This window comes from Physeter macrocephalus, chromosome 18 (genome assembly GCF_002837175.3).
Source record: "Physeter macrocephalus isolate SW-GA chromosome 18, ASM283717v5, whole genome shotgun sequence".
Lineage (NCBI taxonomy): Eukaryota > Metazoa > Chordata > Mammalia > Artiodactyla > Physeteridae > Physeter > Physeter macrocephalus.
The window spans coordinates 79,263,079-79,275,896 of NC_041231.1; the positions used below are offsets into that span (position 1 = coordinate 79,263,079).

General features: G+C 39.9%; 1 protein-coding gene across 1 annotated transcript in view; it reads right to left on the reverse strand.

Moving 5' to 3' along the window:
• Nucleotides 1-12,818, reverse strand: part of RCAN2 (regulator of calcineurin 2) — a 264,663-nt gene that overhangs the window by 223,294 nt on the left and 28,551 nt on the right. Inside the window, exon 2 of the mRNA XM_028479262.2 lies at nt 1,892-2,118. Within this exon, the coding sequence (XP_028335063.1) occupies nt 1,892-2,116 (225 nt within the window). The 5' untranslated portion in view covers nt 2,117-2,118. The remainder of the gene's footprint in view (nt 1-1,891; nt 2,119-12,818) is intronic.

Below are 12,818 nucleotides of genomic sequence, written 5' to 3' on the forward strand. Positions count from 1 at the left end.
CAGCCATAAAAAGAAACGAAATTGAGTTATTTGTAGTGAGGTGGATGGACCTAGAGTCTGTCATACAGAGTGAAGTAAGTCAGAAAGAGGAAAACAAATACTGTATGCTAACACATAGATATAGAATCTAAAAAAAAAAATGGGACTGAAGAACCTAGGAGCAGGACAGGAATAAAGACACAGATGTAGAGAATGGACTTGAGGACATGGCGGGGGCAAGGGTAAGCTGGGACAAAGTGAGAGAGTGGCATGGACATACATATACTACCTAATGTAAAATAGATAGCTAGTGGGAAGCCGCCGCATAGCACAGGGAGATCAGCTTGGTGCTCTGTGACCATCTAGAGGGGAGGGATAGGGAGGGTGGGAGGGAGATGCAAGAGGGAGGAGATATGGGGATATATGGATATGTATAGCTGATTCACTTTGTTATAAAGCAGAAACTAACACACTATTGCAAAACAATTATACTCCACTAAAGATGTTAAAGTAAAAAAAAAAACTCTAAGGAAAATCCTTCTAATTGTTGATATTTAAATAGATGAGAGGACAAGAAAACAGGAAACTTTGTTTCATAGTTAACATCAGGTAGATTTCAGGGGAAATGACTTGCTCTGAATAAATTATAATCTGTGTTATAACCTGGTTATAATCCAAGAGCAAAATTCCCAGTTTCTTTCAAAAAGGCTATGTGTCATTTTCTTACTTCAAATAGTCTGCTGATGATAGCTCTGGAGGTTCTAAACACATATAATTCCTTGGACTTAAAGTTATTTTTAGCCCATCATTTCAACTGTTCAACTCCAAAATAATATTATTATAAAACTACCTTTATATGGCTTGAAATAATTCCTAAATCTCTGGGCTATCAAGATTGCTTACAAAACCAATAAAATTCAGAACAAAGACTTCCAGTAATTGTGTTCAGGCAACAGAGTTTGGACTTCAGCAGTTGGCAAAAACAGTCCAAGTTTGTGAAACAGTGATCATAAATCCTACTCTTAATCTCACACAGAGCCATACTTTAATGTAGAAAAAAAAAGGCTCTTTCCCAGAAAAGATGTTGGCCATGTTTTACAACGTAGCCTAGTAATGGATTTTACAATTAGAAATCCACATCCACAAGGGAAGGTTTGATCCATTTAGACTCTGCTGTTAAAAGGTCAGAGAAATCCCAAGTAAACTTTCGAAAGACCTCCAAAAGGAATATTTACTCTGATGGCCAAGAATGCTTCCACTAAATCAAGCTGACTCTTAAAATGGAAGCTTCATTTTCTGGAAAATGCTTGTACATAGACAACCTCATTCCCTAGTTATTTCAAATCAAGGAGTTAAGCATTTTCACGCAAATTCTTACCACACACCCAAAACAATTCTACCCACTTGGGCAAAGCAAGTCTCATATGGCCAACCAATTTACCTTTCTAATAAGTGCTGCAGGACTTGGGGCCCAGTTTAAGAAGCTATTGTTAGAACGGTCATCAAACTGCAGGAAGAGTAATGGGGAAAGAGAGCTTGTGCTGGGTAGGGAAAGGCAAATTAAGTTTTGGGCAGAATAGGGGAAAATAAAACTTTTTTTTTTAACAACATCTGCTTCCTAGCCCAAGGGGTATCCCCTGCAATCACTATTCCCAACACCATTGTTAGACCGACCTCTGAGTGGCAGACATCGAGATCTGATTCAACACAGTCTCCCATACAACCTCGTTGTGTGTACCTCTACTGTCAACTGATAATAGAACAGGCTCTTCTGCTCTTGCTATGCATGCCAAGAAGAGTGCCAAGTAAACATTTTCAAAAACTTCCAAACATTAACCACAAAGAAGCAATGGAAATATCTGGGGGATAATGCCACATCTCCCCCTGTTTCGGGAGCAGAAAGGCTTCTTACCTTGCTCTCATCCCCTTCAAACACCGACTGGTGGACGTTGCATGCAAACAGTGAGTTCGGGAGGTCCGTGAAGTCTGTGATTGCTTGAAAGGCCTCCTCCGTGAAACACCGAGTCACAGCCCAGTCTCTGTCTATGCAGCAGAGCAGGAAGAGTCCTCCATCTTCCGGGATGTGCCCCTGCTGCCCCAGGCTCCTCATCCCAATGAAATAAGAGTCTCCCCTCATTCCTGAGGATACAGAGACGGATGCATGTTAGAGTAGGATTCGATTCCTTAAAGCTTGGTTTGAAGGTCGCAGTTCTGGAGTGTCTGGGGCAGAGAGGGGAGTATGATTAGGAAGAGAAGCAGGGGCTATTAGAAGGGGGAAGACCCAGCAAGTTCACATTTTCCCCTTGATCTCTGAGTTACAACTTCCCACACAGCTCTGCTTCTGCGCAAGAATCCAGTCCCAGCTATGGGCAAAAAAAAAAACCCACTTGAGCAGGACTGAAGTTGGAGGCCAGGGGCTCCAGCCTAGCTGTTCAGTGTTTACTAGACTGGGAACTTTGGAAAGTTACAAAAGTTCTCTGAGCCTTGTTTCCTTAAGAGAATCGAATGGATTCAGACAAAAATGCACATAGGAAAGTGCTTTGATAAGTTACATGATGAATTATATAATACCACAACCATTACTGCTAATGCTTATCACTTCTTGAGTTCCAGGAATGATTCTAAATGATCTGCGTGCCTTAACTGACCTATCAAATCTCCATCTATGTGGTTGGTACCAATATTATCCCCATTTTATGGAGGGGGAAAAACTAAGGAACAAAGCAATTAAGTAACTTTGACAGGGTCCATGACAAAATGGCAGGACTAGGATTCAAACTCAGGGAGTTTGGCACGAAAGTCTGCTCTCCTATACCACGGAAATGAAGCAGATCAAAATTATTGCAAGTCTATATTTAAGGAAGTACAACCTATTTCATCACCACCTGAATCCTGATTAGGGTAACTCTAATAGTTAATCATCTATCCAAATGAGGACACACAGACACAGACACAGACAGACACACACACACACACACACACCCTCTTCTGCCTGGGGTAGTTACTCTAATTTGTGAACTCTGGATTTTAAAAAATCAGTACTATCTTGGCTGATCCATGGTATACAGATTCCCCACCCTCAAAGTCCTCAATGTGAAGCTTGCCAGTATTAATCTCATCTACCTGTGTTCCATGATTCTATTATTTCATGACCCCTTACATTCAAAACTCTACCCAACTGCAGCCAGTTGGAGACTTTTTCCAATTTTTGATACTGGTACATAATTCAATAGATTTCATCAGCTTTCCTGCATACTTCAACAACAGTCAATGTCTATATTTTTCCTTTGTATCTGTTTTCATGTCTATCATACTATTCTGTTCAAAGATCAGTGATTGAAGTCCCAGAAGGTGAAATAACTTGCCCACGGGTACCCAGATAAGACTGCCTGGCAATTACCATGTGGCTGCTGGATCATCCTCTGTTTCCCCCAATCCCAGCAATGCAGAACCTCAGGGTAGAAGACAGAAAGGCAGTACCACAAAGTGTCACTCTGCCCTCATCAAGTTTAGGTAAGACATAAATTCTAGATCCCCACACAAGTATGGGTTTCTACTTATATCTCTCTTGAACTCTGAATGCAGTATTGTGATGAGGTTGTTTTTTCATTTTTCCTAGAAACAAAGCCTAAATGGCATCCTGATAAACAGTATTTGATGGCAATATAAATGATGCATTACATATAAAATCTTAGGCCTGGTTGGGAACCGGAGCCAAAAATTAAAGAATTTGAAATAATAACTCAAAAATTAGATCACTACAATCGTGGAAAATAAAAATGTCATTCTATATAAAATATAATAGAACCATTCCTGTATTCTAAAGTTCTCAAAACTCCAATTAATGCAACATTTTCTGTATTTAAATCAATAAAATACGTATTTTAAATAAAAATATGGTACATGGTTTAAGCTTTATTTTTTCCATAATGATTCAAAATACATGAACATTTTTATTTTTTATTCTTTAAAATTTTTTTATTATTATTTTTTGGCCACACTGCACAGCTTGTGAGATCTTAATTTCCTGACCAGGGACTGAACCCAGGCCCTTGGCAGTGGAAGTGCAGAGTCCTAACCACTGGAGGAATTCCCTATGAATATTTTTAATTAGAAGAAAAACTTCAATGAAATACTTTAAAGTATTTATTTCCCTTCATATTCATTTGCACTGTTGCTTCAGATATTTTAGCATAATATGCATAATGACTATCACATTATTATTAGAGTACTAATTATTTTAATAGTAAAAATAATTACTAAGAACATTAAGCCACTTTTACAGGTGACCCTTGAACAACGTGGGGGTCAGGGGCACCAAGAGACCACACAGTTGAAAATTCAAGTATAACTTTAGAATCGGCCCTCCTTATATAGGGTTCCACATCTGTGGATTCAACCAACCTCAGATCCTGCAGAAGGTACTCAGCGAAAAAATTCTGTGTATAAGTGGACCTGCACAGTTCAAACCCATGTTGTTCAAGGGTCCAGTGTATTTTCATCAATGGATTATAGGAAAACCTTTTGATAATAAAGTTACAATCACCCAGTATCATGAAATATAGATATTGTCAATTTTGATTTCATTTTTAATCCTGTCCTTCTTAGTTAACTTTTTTTTTTTTTTTTTTTTCGGTACGCGGGCCTCTCACTGCTGTGGCCTCTCCCGTTGCGGAGCACAGGCTCCGGACGCGCAGGCTCAGCGGCCATGGCTCACGGGCCCAGCCACTCCGCGGCATGTGGGATCTTCCCGGACCGGGGAACGAACCCGCGTCCCCTGCATCGGTAGGCGGACTCTCAACCACTGCGCCACCAGGAAAGCCCAACATTTTAAAAATTAATCAGAATGGATCCCATAATGTTCTTAAACGGGTCTGAGACTGTTTCAATTATTCTTTTTTTTCAAAGAGAATTAAAATCCATTGCTGAACAAATTAATTAAATAGACCAAATATTAAGCCTCACTCAGGACTCATTTTAATCTACCCAAATAGCCTTAACTTCTGTTCTAAGCTGTAACAATACGATTACCTTGTAAGACTTTATTTTAAGCTCATTACTTTCAGTAAAGATTTCAAAGGTGAATGCATTTTTGGCAAACAACTTATTCTACTTACATGGAGAAATACTTTAGAAGTCAGAGCACTGAACAAAGAAACCCTGGTTTCTCGTCCCAGTTCCACTGCTGACTCACCTCATAATTTGGAGAAATCTATTGATCATTCTATGACTCCATTTATGTTTGTAAAACAGGAACAAAAAACCCTATCTGCCTCCCTCAGCTAAGTAGGAAGAGGCAGAGGAATGAAATAGGGATGAAAAAAAAGTGATCAAAATCAGTGTTAATCACTCGTAAAAGGATATATACTCAGAAACACTATAAAAGCACATCATTAGGATCATCTCAGAACAAGACTATTATGCTTTGGTATAACCACTAACCTTTAGTAAACCCAAATAAACAGACAGAAAGGGAAACCCAAATAAACAGACAGAAAGGGAAATGCTGATTAAAAGAATTCCAGCAAAAACTACCTACATAGCTTAAGAAGATTTACTTATGTTGTCATTATTTCTAAATCTGAGGTTGGTCATCCAAAAGAGAACAGCTGCTTTCAGCTCAAAAGGCAACTCTTCCAGGAGGGTTCCCTGACCTCCGCCAGGACCCATGAATTTAGCATCCTTTCTTTGCAGTCCCTGAGTACCAGCCTAGCCCTCGCACAGTTCATTCTACGCTGCGACTACTGTATCTCCAACCAGAATGGTATTTCTTGAGAGCAGAGACTGAGCTGCCTTCGTCCAAGGTATCTTCAGCCTGGTACGTCTAGAAAGCCCTCAAAATATTTGACTGAGTTAGTGAATTATGTAAAAAGGGGTCACTGTCAGGAAAAAACAGACCAGCAAGTGAGTTACAATGATCGGCTTAAAATATATACTCTAAAAATATGTTATTTATTTTAAATGTATACACTAATAATAAAAATTAACCCACTCATTTCAGATGTAATTTTTAAAATGAAAGATAACAAGAACCACTCAAAGGATTCCTTTAGCTAAAATTAAAAATTTGTGGAGTATAACTAAGATAACATGTATGTTTTTTTGATTACATGAGTTCACTGAAGGAAAAACTGGAAAAATCAGAAAGGTATAAAAAAAGAAAAGAAAACCATAATCCTGCTATCCAGAAAACTCCGTTAATATTTTGGTATATTTAGTTCCAGCATTTTTATCTTCATGCATAATTCTGAAACAAAATTGGGAGCTTGCTGTTTAGTATCCCACACTGATACAGCCAAGAGCAGTTCCCTGTATCATTACATATTCTTTGAAACATTAATTTTAATAGCCACATAGAATCCCAGTGTATAGATCTGTCATAATTTATTTAACTATTCTTCTGTTGTTTGACATTTAGAAGGTTTATATTTCCATCGTTACATTCATCTGGAAAAGAAAAACCACCATCCACTTTTAAAATATAAAGTCTCCCCTGAGAGAACCTCAAAATTTCTTGAGATGCAGAGAAGAGACATCTATGTGAAGTATTGGAAAGAGCCCCAGGGGCCTACTTGGGTTCTGGTCCTTCTGTAAGTTGCATGTTTTCTGAGCTGTGGTTTCCATGTTAGCAAAATGGAGAAAGACTGTGGCCATGTCTACTGCGAATATCAAGCAAGAGGAAGCAAGTGAATGTCTTTTGAAGGCTCCAAAATAATACATGAATTAAAGCCACTTATTACTATGTACAGGCTTGTCAAGATCAGAGGAAGCTGGCACGACAGAGGTGGTTGCCATCTACCACTAATAAGGCTGTAAACAAGTTTCAGACTTCAGTGAATGTCCATGATGTAAGCCCATGTCACTAAAATGAGACACAAGTAGGGATGCCCCTGAATATTTGGTATGGGTCTGGTAGGAGAGCCAATAGAAAGGAAAGTTATTTATAAGGCAAAAGAGAGTCGTTAAAAATAAAAAAACAAAAAACATTGCCCCTCCCCCAAGACCACCAAGAGCTAAAATAACTGTTTATTTAAATATTACAAAGTAGGTGGCAATGAAAATATAAATGATTGAATTGTACTCCTTTTAATGGAAGAGGAAGCCTGGAGAGAGGAAGCTTCTCAACTGTTTCATTACTTTGCTATAATGTGAAAATGATTTCATCCAAGATCCTCAGAAAACCCGACAGAACTTATTAAATAAACATTAAAAGACCTAAGATGAAGACAGTATGGTTCCTACCAGGAAAACTAGCCACTTGACACTTAAAGATGCCTGATCAGCATCAAAGAAGTAGCAACTGAATAAATATTTGCGGCGTAAGTGAATATATTCTCTCCCCCTCAATAAAATTAGATGATCTAGACATTACTGGGTTTCTACACAAGGAATTAATCTTTCCAAAACTCCCACTTTTCACTCCTAACAAACATTTTTTTTTTATATGGTACAAATTCAGGGAAAGGGAACTCAAAGAGACATCTGATTCTGTCGGATACCATTATTGTCACAGTGTTAACAATATGCATGATGTTTAGATTTCTGAATTGCAGAATCCTAAAAAATATGACCTTTCTAGGAATGGGGTGTAGCTCATGAGAATGGGGAGCCATGCATTTTGCCCATGGGAGTTCTGATCTAGAAAAATCTTAAACTAGATATAGAAGGAGAGGGAAATCACAAATAAGCCCATGAGAGCAGCAGAGAGCCATGGCAGGAAAAATAAAATTGTGAGTATCCATGGAGATGTTCATACTAGCTTCACTGTCAAGTAAAATCACCCCATTAATAGTGTGATGTGTGATCTATGAAAAAAGCAAATGGCACCTTGGAAGGAGGGGTGTGATGATAATCTTGAGTCCCCTGAACATGCAGAAACTAACACGGCTGATTCTGAGTACCACCTAGGACAGAAAAACTGGAATTGTTTTGCTAAGGAAACTATCCCATCTTATTGAGGGATCAAAAGTCATGTCATCTAAGAAACAGGAGCATGGGTAGACATAGCATAGGGAAGCATAGGCAAGATTTCTTGAGTGAAATCACAGTTACCATCAAACTCTGAAAGAGGAAATATTTTTCGCGTGTGGCACTAATAAAGCAGAAGTCAACCAGGGAAAAAGAATTCAGTTTAATAAAAGGAGCCATGGCTCTTTTAACAATTCGGGTTAAAACAGAAATGTCTTGCCTCGTGTCTAAGTGAGCAACTTGTCCCAGTGACAGCCAATGAATAAGCTCCACAGAGCAGGTGATATCGATCTTGTGGGATGTCACCTAGGGAATCCAAGGACCAGGGAGATGGCTGGCTGACATTTATTTTTAAGGTCCCTTCTCACCTTGATATTTTTATCTTTCCATGACTGGAAGAAAATACACAAGAAAAGAGACATCTGTTTATCTCTGGGCTTAAAGATGCTCAAGAAAGGGGAACTTATATATAACCTTTAACAAAAGCTTTCTCCAGGGTTGAAACTTTTATCTGATGCTCATAACAAACCTGCCTATATTTTTGGTCTTCCAGGTTATTCAAACTAGAAAGCAAGAATTTTTAAACATAGGAAATAATGATCTACAAAGGAAGAAAACTGAGTAGGACATACTCCAAAAGCAACTTAAGTTTGAGTTTATTTTTCCTTAGACAAAAGAATATTAAAGATTCGACTCATCTGCTTTTTCAATTAAGAACAAGAATGTAAAACTTTTTGCAACAAGGGCAACAAATAGGAAAAAGTGTGCCTTGATTCCATGTTGTAGCCAGCTGAGGAGGATAAATAAGGAAATAGGATAAATGGAAGTGATTAAGGAATAATTCCTTCTGACTTTAAATTCAGTTTTCATTGAAAAACAAGTAAATGGATTGGGGAGATGTGTTAGTTTGGAAGAAGTTAAAGGTGACCATGTCGGCTTGAATATTAATGATCAAAACTAAGAATGCAATGTTGCATTAATAAGTAGTAGAAAGAAATGCCTATAGCTATTTTTAAATTGAATATAAGGGTAAATAAATCCAATGCAATTTTTTTTAAAGAATAGAAACCTCAACTTATACGTTTTACAGTGTTTAAAACCCCTTTAGCTCTAAAATTAAATGATTCTTCAATGATACCCGGGACAAAATAAGCTGATTAGGAAAAAATTTATGTGAATAATGATAATCATTTTACAATTAAATCATATCAGCTTCCAGTTTTGGTTTGGCCTTATGGATGAGGTCCTTTTGTCGCCTAGCTAGACCCTCTTCAGGATAAGCCAGGCCTTTTCCTCATTTTGTCCAACTTATAGGGAGACTGAAGTGTAATATTAGCAACATCAAACTATCCCAGCCATCCTGGGACACAAAGGAGAGACATGATATTCTTAGGCTGTGCTCCAGAGAAACCCATTAGAGCTCTTTTTGAAATATAATGGAGCCTATTTAATACAGCCACAGAATTTTCACACCCGCCGAGCTGTGTGAACCTCCTGCTATTCTTGATACCATTTGGGATCAGCCTTGAAAGAACCAAGAGGATGCAGTGTTCAACTTGTGGTTTTTCAAAAGAAATTATCCACATTCCTCGCTCATAGCTCCCTTCAGGACACCTTCTGGGACCACTGTTCCACTGGAAGCTCCCACAGAACAATAATTCAATTAATTCAATTCCCCAAGGAAGCAGCTTCTTATACATTTTTATGAAGTTTAAAAAAAAAAAAAAAGCAAGCTGTTGCCACCATCTCCTTTTGTACTGGATTCTACAGCAGAATCCAGGACTATAATCTCACCCATCATAACATCTTTACACCTGTAGGGTTTTAATACCCATGGTCTCCCTGGAAGATTTGCAAATCCTGTATATTCTTCCAACTGACAAAATAAAAAGGGAAGGAAGACCCTCACCTCTACGCAGGGTCAGATGGGACAGGTAGTAAGGGCCTTTGTAGTCTATTTCCACAGCCCTAACTGACAACATCCAGGAAATGGGTTCCAAACAGGCTTCCCGCGAGGGCAGAAAGTCAGAGAGAGGAAACATCACCTTTTATGAAGGGTATGAAGGTGCGAAGCTTGTTCTTAAAGATCGGAAAATCTATTTCTACAAAGAATAACCTACAATAAACCAGAGCTTTATTCAACAAAACAAAACAAGAACTATTGGAGCCCTCACCCAAAAGAGAAGAGCTTCAGTCATTGTATTAGTCGAGGTCCCAGCAGGAAACAGATGGCATGCTCAAGTCGGAGAATTTGAAAAGAGTTTAATAATGCAACTGTTGACAAAGGTGTGCGCAGGCTCTAGGGAAACCACAAAAGACAATGCAAAAGCCTGGGCTAGCGCCATCCCTAGAGCAGAAGAGTTGAGAAGAGGGGAGAGGTTTCCAGAACGGGGACACAGAGGGCTGAGTGGAAAAGGCCCCCACTCAGGTTGAGGCATACAGCCCATCCTCAGTGCCACCACAGAGAGGGTGCCAGGGGAGTTAATATCCCCACCTTGCTCTCTTTCTCTGATCTGCTGGCACCTTGCATTGGCCAAACCCAACTGGGAACCAGAGGGCAAGGGAGCTGGGATGTGGAATATATGGGTCAACAGCCCCTGGGGTGCAGAATGAAGAGGGATGGACAGAGGCTCTCTGGGACCAAGTGAAGAAATCAAGCACGGTCTTCATAACTGGGTGGTAGTCTAGAAATGTGATAGGTTAATTTCAGTGGAACTCAATCTAAGAATGCATAATGTCACAGATTCACCATTTCTGACTGCTTTTATCTTTTTCTTTTTCTTAAGAACAAAAAGACAGAAAGGGGAATGAGCAACTCTGTTTCAGGACCGATGCCTGCACCACTGTGGAAGGGGTATTTCTGAGCCCAGGAAGTAGGCAGAAGTCCACCCTCTCATGGCTGTAAGCAGAAGCTTAAAAGAAAGCCCCAAGTCTCCAGAGAAGCCAAGTAATTATATACAAAATAACTTCACCGGAGGATGACACTTCTAAAGGGAGCAGCAAGGCAGGTGAGGGTTGCTATGGTAGCCAAAGTAAGATGTCATCTTTCCCCTTCTGCTGTCAGAGGGGACTTAGGGGGCTGGGGCGAAGGGGCAGAGAGTAAGAGAGGCTGCACCTTTGAGGGAAATCCAGCCAAGAAGGGTCTGGGTTATTCAGATATTCTATTAAGAAAGGAAAGCCAGACTGGAAAGCTGCCAGAGGACAGGTGGGTTGCGGAGGGCTGCTCAGAACTCATTAGGAGGCCAAGAAGGCTGGTGACATTCTCTCTAATAAGATTAGCAGATAATGATCAGCTCGACTGTAAGGTCCATTTTTTTTTTTTTTGCTTTTTTTTAACATCTTTATTGGAGTATAATTGCTTTACAATGGTGTGTTAGTTTCGGCTGTATAACAAAGTGAATCAGCTATACATATACATATATCCTTATATCCCCTCCCTCTTGCATCTCCCTCCCACCCTCCCTATCCCACCCCCCTAGGTGGTCACAAGGCACCGAGCTGATCTCCCTGTGCTATGTGGCTGCTTCCCACTAGCTATCTATTTTATGTTTGGTAGTGTATATATGTCCACGCCACTCTCTCACTTTGTCACAGCTTACCCTTCCCCCTCCCCATATCCTCAAGTCCATCCTCTAGTAAGGTCTTTTTAATGCAAATATAAAGGAACTAGGAAGAGAAAGATAAATATCCCTATCTCAGGACCCAGCATAGCCTATGCGACTTTTTTTCTCAAATACAGCTAAATGTTCAGGTTCCTTCCGCATTAAAAGTCTTCCATAACTCCCTAAGATCTAGTAAGTTCAATAAAAAGAGTTCTTCCACCCAGCAAACCTGGACACCCCCAGGAAGATGATGGTCTTCCTGTCCAGATGTATCTTACTCTCTTGTCGGTATGAAAAAAGAGTCCTAAGTCTCAGCATCAGCCTCCACATCTGTCAGTAAGGACAATAATAATAACAACAACAGCAACAGCAATTATGAAGGGCTTCCTTTGTTCTGAGGGCTTTATCTATATCAAACGTATGGACAGCTGTGTGGTCCTGACCCACTGACTCAAGCTTTCCTCGCTTCTAAGCCTTTGTGTTGGTCCCCAGCCCCTCCTATCGACATCTTGCTCATCCTGAAAGCCACACATGGGGCCACCACCTTCACACCCCACTCTGAGCCCCACCTGCACAAGAGATCACCCCTCACTAACCCCAATCATCCTGTGTCTGACCTCTCACAACACTTACTTTGCTGTGCCTCTTGTGAAATAGAATTCATATTTCACGGCAATACAAGAAACACTGAAACATAAAAAATTCTTCTCTGCCCTTTGGTCTCCCCTCTCCCCCCACTGTGCATTGTGTATCTGCACTTGGCATCGACCAAACCTCCCCATTGGCAGGAATACGTGCTCAACCATAAAGAGCAACATTCTCCTCACATCAGCAAGACAACTCCTTAAAAGATAACATTCCTTCTTGATCTTATAAGGGGTCACATGACCCACCACCATGACGCTTAGACCTGGATGATGTAAACTGTCAATAATACATCATCTGATGTACAGCCCTCTGTCTCAAAAACTTATGGAACTGTTCCTTGGCTTCTAATGGGCGGAACAGTTCTCAGAGCTTTCTGTGATGCTCTTCCCGGGTTACAATCCTCAAATTCAGCTCGAATAAAATTTTCCACTTCTTTCTTAGAGCAACTGATTAATGTTTCATCAATACTCTCCTTGGACTTTTCTTATTCTTATCCTCCACTTCCTGTTGAGGGCAGGGGCTCTGTGTCCTCCATCTGGATAACCCCTGTCGCTGCTAAATATGATCTTACCCTTAGAAGGTAACCTCTGGCATTTCTTTTTTTTTTTTTTTTTTTTTGCG